Raw genomic sequence first — 14,461 nt, 5'->3', positions numbered from 1 at the left:
TTCTTTTTAGGTTCTAATAACTGAAATCCTATAGAGTTTTAGTGAAGAAATCACTGTGGGGGTTGTCAGGTCAATTCAGTTTGAAGGTGTACCTTTACCTTGCTAAATGTACTTACACTCTACTTTCAGTTTGTAACAATAGCTTTAAAGAAGCCTAACAGCAATACTTTAAAAGGTTTCTTTAAAAATCAACAATAATTTGCTTGAAGATAGCAATTCTACTCCATTAACACTCAAAACCATTGTGGATTTAAAATATAAAGTAAGAAATGTAGTCTTCCACTCCCACCTCCTTTCTGGCAGTCAGAACCACCCAAGCGGCTCCTGTACAGCCTAATGGGTTAATTTACTGAGCACCTGCTTTAGCGAGCAATGTATTTCATTTTCTAGTTCCAGCTACTACTTTAGATTGTATGGGATCAAAAGCAATAGCCACATTTCTCCAGGCCCCAGTCCCATTCTCTTCTCACTAACTTCGATGAGAATACTCCATTTCTGCCATCTGAAACAATTTCCTAGTATCATCCTTACTGTTTAACTGTTATTACTATTGACTTCCACTTCCAACATGTTATGGAAGGGAAAGGAAGTAGCAAAGTAGTAGCCAATGGCTTCAATTCCCTATTACCAAAATCAATAAAATGGTCTCCTGAATACATGAATGTCATATAGATATTGGACCTGGCCCCAGTGGTGCATACACTGGCTACATCCAGATTAGACTATTGAAACACACTCTATGTAGGTCTACCCTTGAAAAACATCCAGAAATTACAGTTTGTCCAAAGAGCAGTGGCGAGACTTCTAACTTCAGGGAGCTTACTATACCTATCCTGAAGCAATTAATTGGTTGCCTGTCTGGTTCCGAGCTCAATTCAAAGTGCTGGTCATCACCTATAAAGCCCTATATGGCTTTGGTCCAGGCTACCTGGAACACCATGTCTCCTGATACACCTCAGGGCACGAACTTAGATCTACACAAATTGCCACGCAAGCCCCCACCATTATGCGATTATGCTTAATGATAGAAGTCTCCTTTTCGGGTGCTGCTCTAGCACTCTGGAACTCCCTCCCCGAAGAATTAAGAGCTGCTCCATCCCTTCTCAGCTTTAGGAAGGAGGTCAAGACCTTTCTATTTAATAAGGATTTTAACAGAAGTATGGGAGGCTATCTGGGATTTTAATGTTGGTACATAGGGGGGCATACATGAGGAGGAGGCTATTGCTTTTATCTTATATTATTGATTTTATTGATTGATGTTTCATTATGGTTTCACCTTTTTGTGTATTTCTGTTTGATGGATTTTATATTATGGTAGGCCATAAGCCACCTTGGGTCCGCGTTGCAGAGAAAGGCAAGGAAGGAATACCCTAAATAGATAAATAAATGTAGTAAATCCAGAAGCAGCTCAAAAGATTGGGCCCTTCCAAAAATACAACAGGTAATGTACAAAGAGAGCAATAATCTATGACACAGAAATATGGCACCAGATACCAACCTATCTTCATATCTGGAAACTATTCTTGCTCTATAAAGCTTTGGGTTCCTTAGTATACGTGCATTTAGTAAATGCATTCACTGGGTTTAGCGGAACAGGACTCACACATAACTTATTGGCAAATAAAATATTGCTATTATTCTACCCCAAGAATACATCTAGAATACATTTTAGCTTTGAATATGAATATGCATCAACAAACCGCTTTGAGTCCCCTAGGGGTGAGAAAAGCGGTATATAAATACTGTAAATAAATAAATATGTTTGAATGGTTTTAACTGTGAATCTTTTCATACTGTTTACATTTAATTCTGTTTTAATATTTGTATATTTTAAATGCTGTGCTAATGTTTTTATGTTAAGCCACTTCGAGTCACCTTTGGGGAAGATAAAGCAGGGTAATAAATAAAATAATAATCATCATCATCATCATCATCATCATCTATACCATGATGTGAAAACTTTTTCACATCACGGCCGCATTGAAGGCTGGGCCAGAAGGGAGGGTATGTGCTGGATGGGGCCATGAGAAAAGGGAGGGGGTGGGGGTTAGATAGGGGCGGTTGGTGCAGGGAAGGGGAGGAATTCATGTGTTTGACCCCCCACACACATACACTTTAACTGCTATGGCTTAAAGCTATGGGAGTTAACATTTTTAAAGGGTTTTTTTTTTTTTGACATGCAGCTGCATGGCCCTCTTTTCAGCAAATCCTACCAAGAAGAAGAGTTGACACATGGCTGCCTAAGACTCTTGGGAGAGTCCTGGGCAGCTATGTATGACTGCAGGGTCCTCCTCTCAGCAGGAGGATGTGGCAGCCCACCACGTCCTCCTGCCGAGAGGAGGATGTGACCCATGGCTAGCTTCATAGCCAGAGGAGAAAGCACAAGCCTGTGGACCTTAGTTTGCCCATGCCTGAGCTATACTGACCATTTAATGCAGTTTGAAGCTAGCCTCAAACTACGGCAGCAAGACAATGAACTTGCACAGAAGTGTGAGAAAGAAAGACTTTCATGCGAATCAGAACTCTGAATGTTATCACTATCCAGGCCTCAAACTGGTTCCAGGATTTCCCATCTACACAATGAAACCACTTTGAAACTAACTTAAGTAGTCAATGAGTGAGTGAGAGACCTCCAGGACACCCTATTATCAATTGTCCTGCTTAAGATCTTGCCAACTTTGTGTATACATAGTTTGAAGATATCTTGGAGACAGGAGGCACGTTTGTCTTACACATAGCCCGATGGTAATGTTATGCAGTTTTTTAATAATTATGTTCATGAAACAAGTTTATGTATATTAAAACACCAGAAAGCAAAGGTATCACTACCTTGGCCAGCCATGTGGAAAAATTTTAATTTTGGAGATAAGGAAAGCTGAACTGTATGTCCTGTATAAGATGTAAATTTCAAAGCTGGCAGCAAATACTGAGCTCAGCCCCTGAGAAATTGGTTCCGTATAGTCAATTCTCGAAGGACTTTACACCGAAGTTATTAGGGATAAGAAATCAATTCTGCTCAAACTGGGAAGTCCCTCAGCTTGAGTGGAGATACTGCACTACAAGACATGGGATCATTCTAGGAAAGAATCCCATGAAGATGTACTATCAGAAGGTAGTCCTGATGGGGTCCTGCAAGTTAGATGTATAGAAGGAGAGTCCAAGTTGAGGGATGAAAAGTCTACTTTCTCCTTATATCTGCTCTTTTCCCTCAAAATAATTATTGTGAATAACCATCTATATAAATAAAAATGTAATGTCAGTTTGTAGGATTAACATAACTCAAAAACCACTGGACGAATTGACACCAAATTTGGACATAAGACACCTAACAACCCAATTTATTTCCTTCACTCAAAAAAATTGCTTTTGTCATTTAGGAGTTGTAGTTGCTGGGATTTATAGTTCACCTACAATCAAAGAGCATTCTGAACCCCACCAATGATAGAATTGGGCCAAACTTGGCACACAGTTCTCCCATGACCAACAGAAAATACTGGAAGAGTTTGGTGGGCAGTGTACTTTGGTTTTGGAGTTGTAGTTCACCTACATCCAGAGAGCACTGTGAACTCAATCTGGACCAAACTCTACATGAATACACAATAGGCCCAAATGTGAACACTGGTGGAGTTTGGGGAAAATATAATCTTGACATTTGGGAGTTGTAGTTGCTGGGATTTGTAGTTCACCTACAATCACAGAGCATTCTGAACCCCACCAATGATAGAATTGGGCCAAACCTCCCACACAGAACCCCCATGACCACCAGATTGGGCCCCAGCAACACGTGGCAGGGGGCAGCTAGTTGGAATTATATAGGTATTGATGGACACAAAGAGAGGTTCTAAGAGCTTAGAAACAGACAGGAGGGATTGAGAGAGAGTACAACAATTTTTTAAGTAATAGATACAGATAAAGAAACTGCAAAGCTTAAGAACAGGAAGGAAAACGGTCATTAGCCAGAGATAACAGCCACAAGGGACTAACTCAATGCTCACGTTACATAGCAGATTTGTTAACTATGTTGTGAAACATCATACAAATCTCCCTTGAAGTATAAATTGCTTCGTTTTAAGATAGACCTCAGAAGCACTTAAAATGTTCCCAGTCTGCCATTTTAAAAAATATAGCAAATAAAAGGCTAATCACAAATAAATGAACTTTTTAATGAGTATGAAAAGCTTTTCCTACTGGCAGAAGAAAAAAAAAACACTTTCCCAAGGGACCTGTCATGTTAAAGCAGTAGTCAATGGCTGCCTACAATCGGTAAACAAATTCAGCTCTATGAAAAAAAAGAACTACATCACCGTTTAGTGGTTGCAATTTAGATTATTCTAGCGTGTAATACTTTAATTGTATAAAACAAAGCTGGTGTCACAAACACAAAAGAACTTCTTGCAAAGCAAGCACCACAAGTAATTTTTATGCTGCCACTGAAGGCTGACAAGTGATGAGCACTTTGTTCAAATTTATACACTTATGCATCTAAGGCAACAGGTGGCTTGTAAAAAGAAAACTGAAAAGAGTATTTTTAACTCTTTCAGAGCAGTGTTTTAATGAAATGGTTTATTAGACCATCGACTTCTAACAACTACAAACTCAATGTGTTCATTTGATAGATTTATAATAGAAATCAGAATTATTTAAATGAATAATATTGACACTTTTATATATCAAGTTTGGATTGTGAACGCAAAAATATCAGTTACCACACATTGAAACATGAAGGTGTATGCAGCTAAAATTCAAAGCATAATTAGTAAACCAAATAAACACTACTATATTTGGAGGGGTGACAGGACAGGCGGAACAAAGGGGAATAAATACATATTAGTTTGCCAAAATAATAGACAATATAATAAAACTAGATGCTTATGATTCCGTGAATCCAGTATCAACTTCTTTGTCCATCACAGTCAATGTATTTACAAAACGTATTTTTATTTTTATTCACAAATTTCTTCATAAACAGATCTTCTGCTCTATATCTGACTAGAGTTTCAATAAGCAGTCATTTTTTATTTATTAGATCCACAAAAATGCCATACTATCTACCTCTTTTTTTAAAAAAATCTTACAAAATTAAATTTTATTGTTGTGAATATATTTCTAGGTTTTAAATAACCTAGTACAACATAGAGATTACAGTATACCCAAGTCAAAGTTGTTCATTAACATATTATGTACCAAATTTCATAATATGCCCTTGGATAACTGTATCTCAAACACATTTAGATCAATTTCCTTCTCCAAAACGTATAAAAGGTGAATGGACACAGAATGTTCCAAATGTTGGAGTCATCTATTAGAATGTAAGCACAATGTCATCTTTTGTCTGAAATTATTTTGATTAATTCTAATTAGAGCAAATCCGCTGAACCAAAAGTGGAATGGCAAATCAGCACATTCATTCATACCACAAGGCCACTCTTGTTGGGTCTATAACAGAATTTAGGCATTTGACAATTAAGACAAAAATTATGCCCAAGATCATGTGTGTATCCAATTTCTTGGATTATCAACCCACTATCGGGCCCAATTTTTATCACCATTTCAAGAGAGACCAATTGTACATAAGTCCATCTGGAAATCAGAAATTCATCAACAAACAACATCATATTTCTGTGTACACGGAAATACTGTGTACACAGAAATATTCACCTATCTGAATTGCATCCAATGGAAGCTGTCAATCTTCTCAATACCTGCTAAGTGTTCTACAAGCCAAACTTTGACACTTGTTTTTCAGGGCAACGTAACAGAATACAATTTCCCTTGCTGTACCAGATAAAATTCATATAACATATAGCGTACATGTGCTCACATATATGCATTGAGGCATGCACATGTGAACACAAGTATGTATAATGTATAATTTCTAATGCCTTCATGTACATACTTATTACACAAGACAAGAATATTTGTAAAAGTAATCAAGAAGAGAAAGACCCTGCAACTGTAGGGGACAAATTCCTGGCTAGACCGTAAGTACGTGAAACCACATCTATGACTGAATACCATTGAATTACCTCACTTTCAGTCCCCCAATACAATGTGTTGGAGGACCTAGAGACCATCTAGGAATTTGCCAGGTTCTTCAATGTAGCTCTATGGAAATTTTCTGGAGAAGCATAGTCAACTAAAAGGCCTAGCAAATTCCTAGAGACCATTTTCCTCCTGAACACAGGTAAGTGAAACCACGAAAAAGGTTGCGTGATTACAGGGGTCTTACTGTAAAAGCATAATTTTAAAGAATATGCACCACTCCAAGTTTGCATCACGTATTTTGCACAGTTTTCATACTGCAGCCATATATTTCAAAATATTTTATTTAAATTTAGGAAACAGAACACTTGGATAAACATCAATGGGAAAGAATCCCAAATGGAAGGGCTCATGATCCAAAAAAGGCAATTCTAAGTGATGCACGCAACCTTCTGCATTATTCCCCACAGTGTTTTGTAGGCTCTCCCAATTTTACAGAGCGAAGTTTTAGGGGATCCAAGGGGAATTCCTGAAAATTATATGCCAGAACATTCCTATGAATAGAAAGTCCCACATATTTGTTATGCTGGGTGAAGTTTAGCATCCCCTTCCTCTTTTGACACACCGGCCTATAGTAGTATAAGAGCAATAGGGAGACAAGTGCATCAATTTGGAAAGGATGCAACACAAGGAATTCCTTATTCGGTAGACTAGGGAAATTTGGATTCATCAGCATTTTTGTATTTCAATTCCCAGAAGCCTACTCCAGCCTAGCCAATTAACAGATAGACTAGGCATGGGTAAACTTCAGCCCTCCAGGTGTTTTGGACTTCAACTTCCACAATTCCTAATTGTGGAAGTTGAAGTCCAAAACACCTGGAGGGCTGAAGTTTGCCCATGCCTGAGATAGACTATGGAAGTTAGAAGTCCAAACATCAGGAGTAACAAAGATTGAGAACCACTTCCTTAGACTATCAACAAAGCTTTTGTTAGTCCAAAACACAATCAGCTTTACTGTCAGATATGTTTAGAATCTGATACAGCACACAAAGCATATTCGCTGCAGAATACACTTGACAGTGGTTTTAACCTTCAGTACACAATGCGCACTTTACAGTCCCTCTCTAGATATTTCATGGTTGATGTCTAGAACTAAAGAGAACATATTAATCAAATCCATGAATAATCCACAAAAGTCAAACCAGCTAATGCAGGCCAACCATATTAAAACTTACCTACAATTAACTGGAAAAGTATATGAGTCTGACATGATGGTAGTTTCTAGTTAGTGATAGTGGTATATAATTTTCCATATTTCAAATCAGGCCTTCCCACAAAAACAAATCATTTTGTAGTGCATAACTGACTTTTAATCTCATTTTAGATATCTATATAAATAAAAATGTAATGTTTGTTTGTGGGATTAACATAACTCAAAAACCACTGAATGAATTGACACCACATTTGAACACAACACACCTCTCAGGCCAACGCGTGACCATCACTCATAAAAACACTGGAAAACACAGCGGAAGAGACTTAAAAAGCCAAAAAATAAAAAATACATTACAACGCATGTGCAAAACCACATATATACACATACATACACACACACAACACATATACACAGACTGGGCCACAGCAACACGTGGCAGGGTATGGCTAGTTATATATAATACTACAGTGTGAAACCAGCAAAATAATGCCACTCTTCTTGACAACCAATAATTAAGACATGCTGAGGGTAAATGTTATTCTGATACCTTTTAGTCCCCAAAATATAATGTAGTTGCTTGATGTTTAATTGTTTGGGTCTGGTTATTTCGAGCAATATTTCAAATACAAGAATAGGAAACCTATAATGACCACTTTGCAACAGCTTAACAACACATTCCTCTAAATATGTTTACAATAAGAAACAACTATGAAGGGATAGATCTGTCACGGCATTTAACCACGTCTGACTTTCCACCAACATTTTAAAATTTCACTTCCATAATTTTAATTCCCAAACAGTCTTCAAATATATACTTCCCAAAACTGCCCTCAAGTTATACGTGAGATCGTCTTACATGTGAGTATAGACAGTAGTATTTTATTTATTTATGTTTACTGTATTTGTTTGATATTTCATTTTCTTCCCAAATAGGAATGAAATCTATTACACTGGCATTGTACTCAATCAAACCTAGTTCAACAAAGCAAGGCATTAACCATGAAAAATGGAGTGAGTTTTTCAAAGTAAATTTATTTTCACTCCAAAACCTTGTCTAGGTATTTATGACATTTAAACAATAACAATCAATGGGGACCCAAAACTATGATGTGCTGACAGTCCAAAGGGTTTTGATTCCATCTCAAAACGAATGATCAACACCCGAGTTACAAGTTCCTGTAAACAGTACAAATGCAGCAAAGGTGTCACAGCCCAAGTACATTGCACGGAGAGGGCAACTATAATTGCCAAAGGAAAACCATACATGCTGAGGGAATGAGATGTGGCTCTCGCTTTGTTCACTAAAATGGTGGTGCAATGGAGTGTGGCTAAGTGATATCATCATACGTCTCCCGTCTGCTGCAAGCCGTTTCCAACAATATCTATCAGCAGGGATGATTTCTACTTTCAGACCATGAAAATACAGCATGCCTAGGGAATATAGAGCTAGGAGAAAAGGAGGGATATTGCCAATGCTAAATCCAAGTTCTATCAAGCATTTTCAGAAAATCTGCAGGACTGTCAGGTATTTCTGTGGGAATTTTATATAATCTGATGAAGTGGGACTCAAAAAACAACAACACCCCACCAAACAGGTAATATCTTCTTTTTTTTGCACTTGATTCTATCCTTTCATCAATCTTTTATTTTAAAAAATGCAAGGTATATATATATGTGTGTGTGTGTGTGTGTGTTTTCACACAAAAAGGTTTATCATGCTGTTTGATCTAGATAAACACCTGTAGGCTTTATATTAAACTTTCACAGAAATGTAAAAACAATGGTACACATTAATGTGCATATTGTAAAAATGTAGTCCTATCATAGTGGTCAAAAACAATAACATGAAATGAAGAATTGAGGCTCATGCATTATTAAAAATGCATTTGGGATAGAGAATGTTGCATGAACCCAAAATGTAGACCATTTTGAATATATTATGACCCCTATATACACAGGGGATATATTTCAAGATTCCCGTGGATACCTGAAGTCATGGAGAATAGTGAACCATATATTTTTACTGTTTTCAGGGCAGAAGCATACCACGGAATCACAGTGGAGGGCCTAGAGAGGACTTCCATAAATGTATTTCACACCTGACACACCATAAAACCGCCCATGTTTTCTCTGCAGTTCACTGGAGAATATGATCCACAAGGATGATTTATGCTTCTTTCCTTTTTTTACAATATTGTGCAAGATTCTGATTTGCGTTCTGAAGAAAAGTACGGATCACAGGATATAGTCACAAATTTTAAACTTATGTATAATCATTGTTCTGGGTATTTTAATATGCATGTTGTAGAAATATGTTTTAGTATGTGCATTTTATAGAATGTTTTAGCTGATTATGGAGGATTTTAAACAGAGGCTGGATGGTCATCTGTCGGGTGTGCTTTGAATGCGATTTTCCTGCTTCATGGCAGAATAGGGGTGGACTGGATGGCCAACAAGGGTCTCTTCCAGCTCTATGATTCTATGTGTTTTTAGTGATGTTGTAAACTGTTACAAGGAGAGACGGGTAAGAAATAAAATTATCGTTGTTGTTGTTGTTGTTGTTGTTGTTGTTGTTGTTACAGTATACATTCTGATCTTAAACTGCATCTTGCAGGCCACCAATCATCTTCACAACTTTTTCAGATGGCTTATTTATTTGCCAAATTTATATCTCATCCTTCTCAACTCCGAAGGAGTCTCACAGCGGCGCACAGAGGCACAATTCGATGCCAACCATTACACAAATACATACCCAGCAAATAAAATATACATTAAAACATCCGCCAAAAACTTATCAACATTAAAATTATTAAAATCATAGACCAATATCACAGTTTGAAACAGCAAAAACTAAAAAAAACTTCTCACAAAAATGAATATTAATAATAATAACTTTATTTTTGTATCCCGCCACCATCTCCCTGAAGGGACGCGGGGGTGGCTTACATGGGGACAAGCCCAGTCAAACAGATTAAAACATAGCACTATAAAATTTATATAAAGCAACATCATAAAACAACATTAAAGTCTTTTTCCAGAGCAGTGACAAATGCCAAGTCAAAAAAAACCTTCTTCTGCTCTTATTTACCGCTTACATTGACTGCAAGGATCAAAGGGAACAGGAGATATTGCTAAGTTAGAGATAATGTCATAACCGACATGTGCCTTGGAAAAAGACAAGCTCATGGTTTCACACACTTGTAATCTGAGATTAAACCAGTTTCCTAGTTTAGATGTAGCAGAGAACTAATTCAGTATACAGTGGTGACATTCAACAGAAGGATTGAAGGAAAGAATGTGTAGGCATAATGTTTCTTCTTAGATAACACTGATGACTTCCATGTCACTGGGGTGGGTAGGGGAGTTACGAATTTTAAGTCTGAATTTTAAGAGATCTGCCCAAAGTGCTGAATTCACATGCAGGTTCAACACTTTCAATAGCTCCTTTAAAGGTTGAACTAAAATACACAGCAAATTCACTACTCCACAGACTTCGGTTCACCAGCCACCACTGCTGCTGTTGCCATGTTCAGCATCGGAGGCCCTACTACATTCTAATTGTATGTGGTTGCTGAGTAAGAAGGACTTTTCAGTGAAATACCAACTCTAGAACATCCTTTCTAGAGTTGGTGTCAAAGATTTCGTGCTGATCTCTCAGCACAAGTAAATACCATTTTAGTTCTCCTGTGTGCTGCTCACTAATGAAACCTTGTTCCATAGTTAATTTATTGCATCAGCTTCTCTTTTCCATCTTAAAACCAAAGACTGATATCAAGCATAATCCTATAGATTGTTGGGAAGAAAAGAACCAGAAAATGAAAACTGCATGTTGATAAATGTTTAGCCATGCATGCTACATGTTGCTACATGTTCATGACAAACCAGAGTTCCCACTGACTCATCATGTCATGTGAATACATATGCAATAAGTTGAAATACTTGAGAAAATGGCCAGACGTCCAAGTTTGCATTGTGTTGACAGTCTGCACATATTAGATAAGTTCTACGGCATGGGCAAACTTTGGTCCTCGGCTGTTAGGAATTGTGGGAGTTGTAGTCCAAAACACCTAGAGGGCCGAAGTTTGCCCATGTCTTACCCAACACCTGGTTTGAAGGCAGTACACATGAAAAGGATCTAAGTGTCTTGAAAGAAGAAGCTAAAAACAAGTCAACAAAGCATAGTGTCCAGATCAGGGTAGGTATTAGTCCCACTCTATTCTGCTCTGGTCAGACCTCACCTGGAATACTGTGTCCAGATCTGAGCATCACAATCCAAGAAGGATATTGATAAGCTGGACCGTGTCCAGAGAGAAGAAACTAAGATGACTGAAAGTCAGAGAAACCATTTTTATGAGGAACTACTTTAGGGGGCTGGAAATGTTTAGCTTGAAGAAGAATAGAGTGAGAAGTGACATGATATCTTCAAAAGATGTTTTCTGGGGTTCTTGAGATTAGAACACAAGACTTAACCAAGCCTTGGTCAGTCACTTCTCATTGGTGGCAAGTCTATCATGGAGCTTTCTTGACAGGATTTGTTCTGTGAAAGGTTGCCCTTACCTTCCCATGAGGCTAAGAAAATGTGCTTTGTCCAAGGCCACCCACTGGACCTCCATGGTTGAGCAGGGATGCACCCCCTGCTACATTACACCTATAACATAACGAACTAATGCCACAAAAATAATTGATTACAATATAGTATTTTATGTCTACTTATTTCAGAACAGCAAACCACTTACTGAAAGGTTGTTGGAGCATGTAAGAAATCAGTAAGTGTGTGTGTGTGTGTCAACTATAAATAAGATGCACGAAATTGATTGGCCAGGGAGGTAGCTGAGCCTGGGACTTTTGGTTACTGTTACATTCTTAGGACTGGACTGTGCAGTGCTTGCAGAGAAGCAGAGAGAGGCAGAGAGAGAGAGAGAGAGAGAGAGTTTGGATTGTGCTCTTGCTTCATAAACTGCTGAAGGAGTTTCTCCACATGGACAAAAGAACGACCATTTTAAATCTCCCATAAAAGTACATTATGTGAGTCGATGCAACGGATCACATGATTGTATATATGTTATTCCATATTACGAAGATTAAACGACTTGTTTTTATTGATCATCTGCGAGGCATATTTTTTTCTCTGGCAAAACAGTGTGTGGGCTGATCAAACGTGAACTATGCATTATTTTCATTTTGTCACAAATGTTTCATGAAAATGTTGTATTAGAACTACAGATGAGAAAGAAAAAATATTTTTTGGCTAAAAACACTGTTTCAGTTTAAGAAGTAACACATTTTATTCAGGGGCATGTATTAAAAAAACTTTAAAAAATAGTAATACATGCTCCCTGAACAAGAAAATCCAATTTTTAAATAAAACAAAAACTATGGTGGGGGGGGGGGGGGGAGAGAGAGAAATCAAGTATACATACGCAGTAGATGGAAGATTCCGTCACAGGCGCTAATGTGTGACAAAAAGGCATTTCCCAGTCCCTGTCCGGCATGGGCTCCTTTCACAAGGCCAGCAATGTCCACTACATTTAGGAAGGCTGGAATTTTGCTGAAAGATAATACAAGTTTTGTGTGATTAACAGTATAGGTCAAGGTTGTGATAGATAATGGTAACAAAATCTACAAACATAACAAGCTCCCTCAACTTCAAATGACTAACTGAACATATGAAGAGTAGGGTCTATGAGCTTCCCTTGTCAGATTTCACTTCAAATTGCTCCTCAAGGGCTCAATATTCATGCTTCCCATAAATGTAGACTTCTCTTCTCGGGGTGGTAAGTTCAGGATTATAATCACATGCAACAAAATATGTCATTCTAGATTTTTTCTAGGGCCTCCAACATGACCGTATGCCATTCTTGAGCAACCCGTTTTTCATTTCTATAGGCTTGCTTTTATCTAAGGTTTCATGTATTCATGCAAAATCCAGGAATGTATCCCCTGCGGACACAGGGGTTGTACTGCATTTTAATTATACCACATTCTATGTTTTTCTATAATTTCAGTGCACTATGGCAGAAAAAGAAAGGAAAGAGCTGGGGAAGAAATTCTGAGATTTCCATGAGACAGTAAAATAGCTGCAGTGGGTCTCAAATTACTAACAGGAAACATAGGAAATTAAGGATATTTGAATTTAGTAGGTGGATATGCTGAAATTCTGCATTTGTCTATGTAACATATTTGTTAGAAATCACGACTGAAGAATAAGAGAAGGGCTGATGGTCAAGAAAGAGTAGCTCTCTCATGTGGTAAAAAGTTCAAGAACTAGAACATTAATTGAAAGGAAGGGATCCAAATATTGGCTGTGGCCAAAACCCTACTCAAGACTATGGCACCATAATTATTTGCTTGTACAGTTGTGGTGAATTGCAAACTTTTTTATCGTGTCAGAAGCTACTTGAGATACCTGTAAGTTGTTCCTAGTGTGTGAGAATTGGCCATGTGTAGAGATATTGCCCAGGGGACGTCCGGATGTGTTACCATCCAAACAAAAAAATGACAAAATATTTAATATATTTACCTTGGAGGTTTATGATACTGGCAAAGGAAATCAAATCTGTCATCCGGCACAGGAACTCTGCTCTCATTTGGATCTATAGTGCAGAAAGGAAAGTTCTCTGCTGCAGCTTGACTCTTGGTTAACACATTGAAAAAGGTAGATTTCCTTTAAGAGAGAGAGATGATGTATGTGAATCCAATTCCCATGTATGTACCATTTAAAATATAGTTTGATAACACTATGAAACAAAATTTGATTTTTTTCTGTTCCCAGTTTGAAAGTATTATTTCCTGTTTAATTGTGTGGTAGGTAAAGGTAAGGTAAAGATTTTCCCCTGACATGAAGTCCAGTCGTGTCCAACTCTGGGGTGTGGTGCTCATCTCCATTTCTAAGCCGAACAACCATGGAGCACCGTTACCTTCCCACTGGAGCGGTACCTATTCATCTACTCACATTTGCATGTTTTCAAACTGCTAGGTTGGCAGAAGCTGGGACTAATAGCGGAAGCTCACGTTGCTCCCCAGATTTGAACCTGTGACCTCTTGGTCAACAAGCTCAGCGCTTTAACCCACCGCGCCACCGGGAACTCCATTTGTGTGGTACTTACTTCAAAAGTAGTTGCTATACTTTGTTTTGGTGGCTGCCACAAACTATGTTGAATTGGTTGAGACTCTTTGAGATACTCATTGAAAAACTAGCAAAATGTGCTGCAGGACATCCCGCCAAAACAAATTTTTGCAGTTTAATAAACTTTTTCCCATAAA

General features: G+C 37.9%; 1 protein-coding gene across 3 annotated transcripts in view; it reads right to left on the bottom strand.

Moving 5' to 3' along the window:
- The window catches only part of OLA1 (Obg like ATPase 1), a 94,556-nt gene that overhangs the window by 72,399 nt on the left and 7,696 nt on the right, over positions 1-14,461 (bottom strand). For 2 of the 3 annotated variants that reach the window (XM_060779280.2, XM_060779270.2), the window contains exons 3-4: positions 13,719-13,862; positions 12,619-12,746 (exon numbers count right to left, since the gene is read on the bottom strand). In XM_060779280.2, coding sequence (XP_060635263.1) covers positions 12,619-12,746; positions 13,719-13,862 — 272 coding nt within the window. The remainder of the gene's footprint in view (positions 1-12,618; positions 12,747-13,718; positions 13,863-14,461) is intronic. The other variant, XM_060779291.2, reaches the window with a different exon arrangement.

Source organism: Anolis sagrei, chromosome 1, assembly GCF_037176765.1.
Source record: "Anolis sagrei isolate rAnoSag1 chromosome 1, rAnoSag1.mat, whole genome shotgun sequence".
NCBI lineage: Eukaryota > Metazoa > Chordata > Lepidosauria > Squamata > Dactyloidae > Anolis > Anolis sagrei.
The sequence above is the reverse complement of the archived record's forward strand: the minus strand, read 5'-3'. Positions and strand labels throughout refer to the sequence as shown.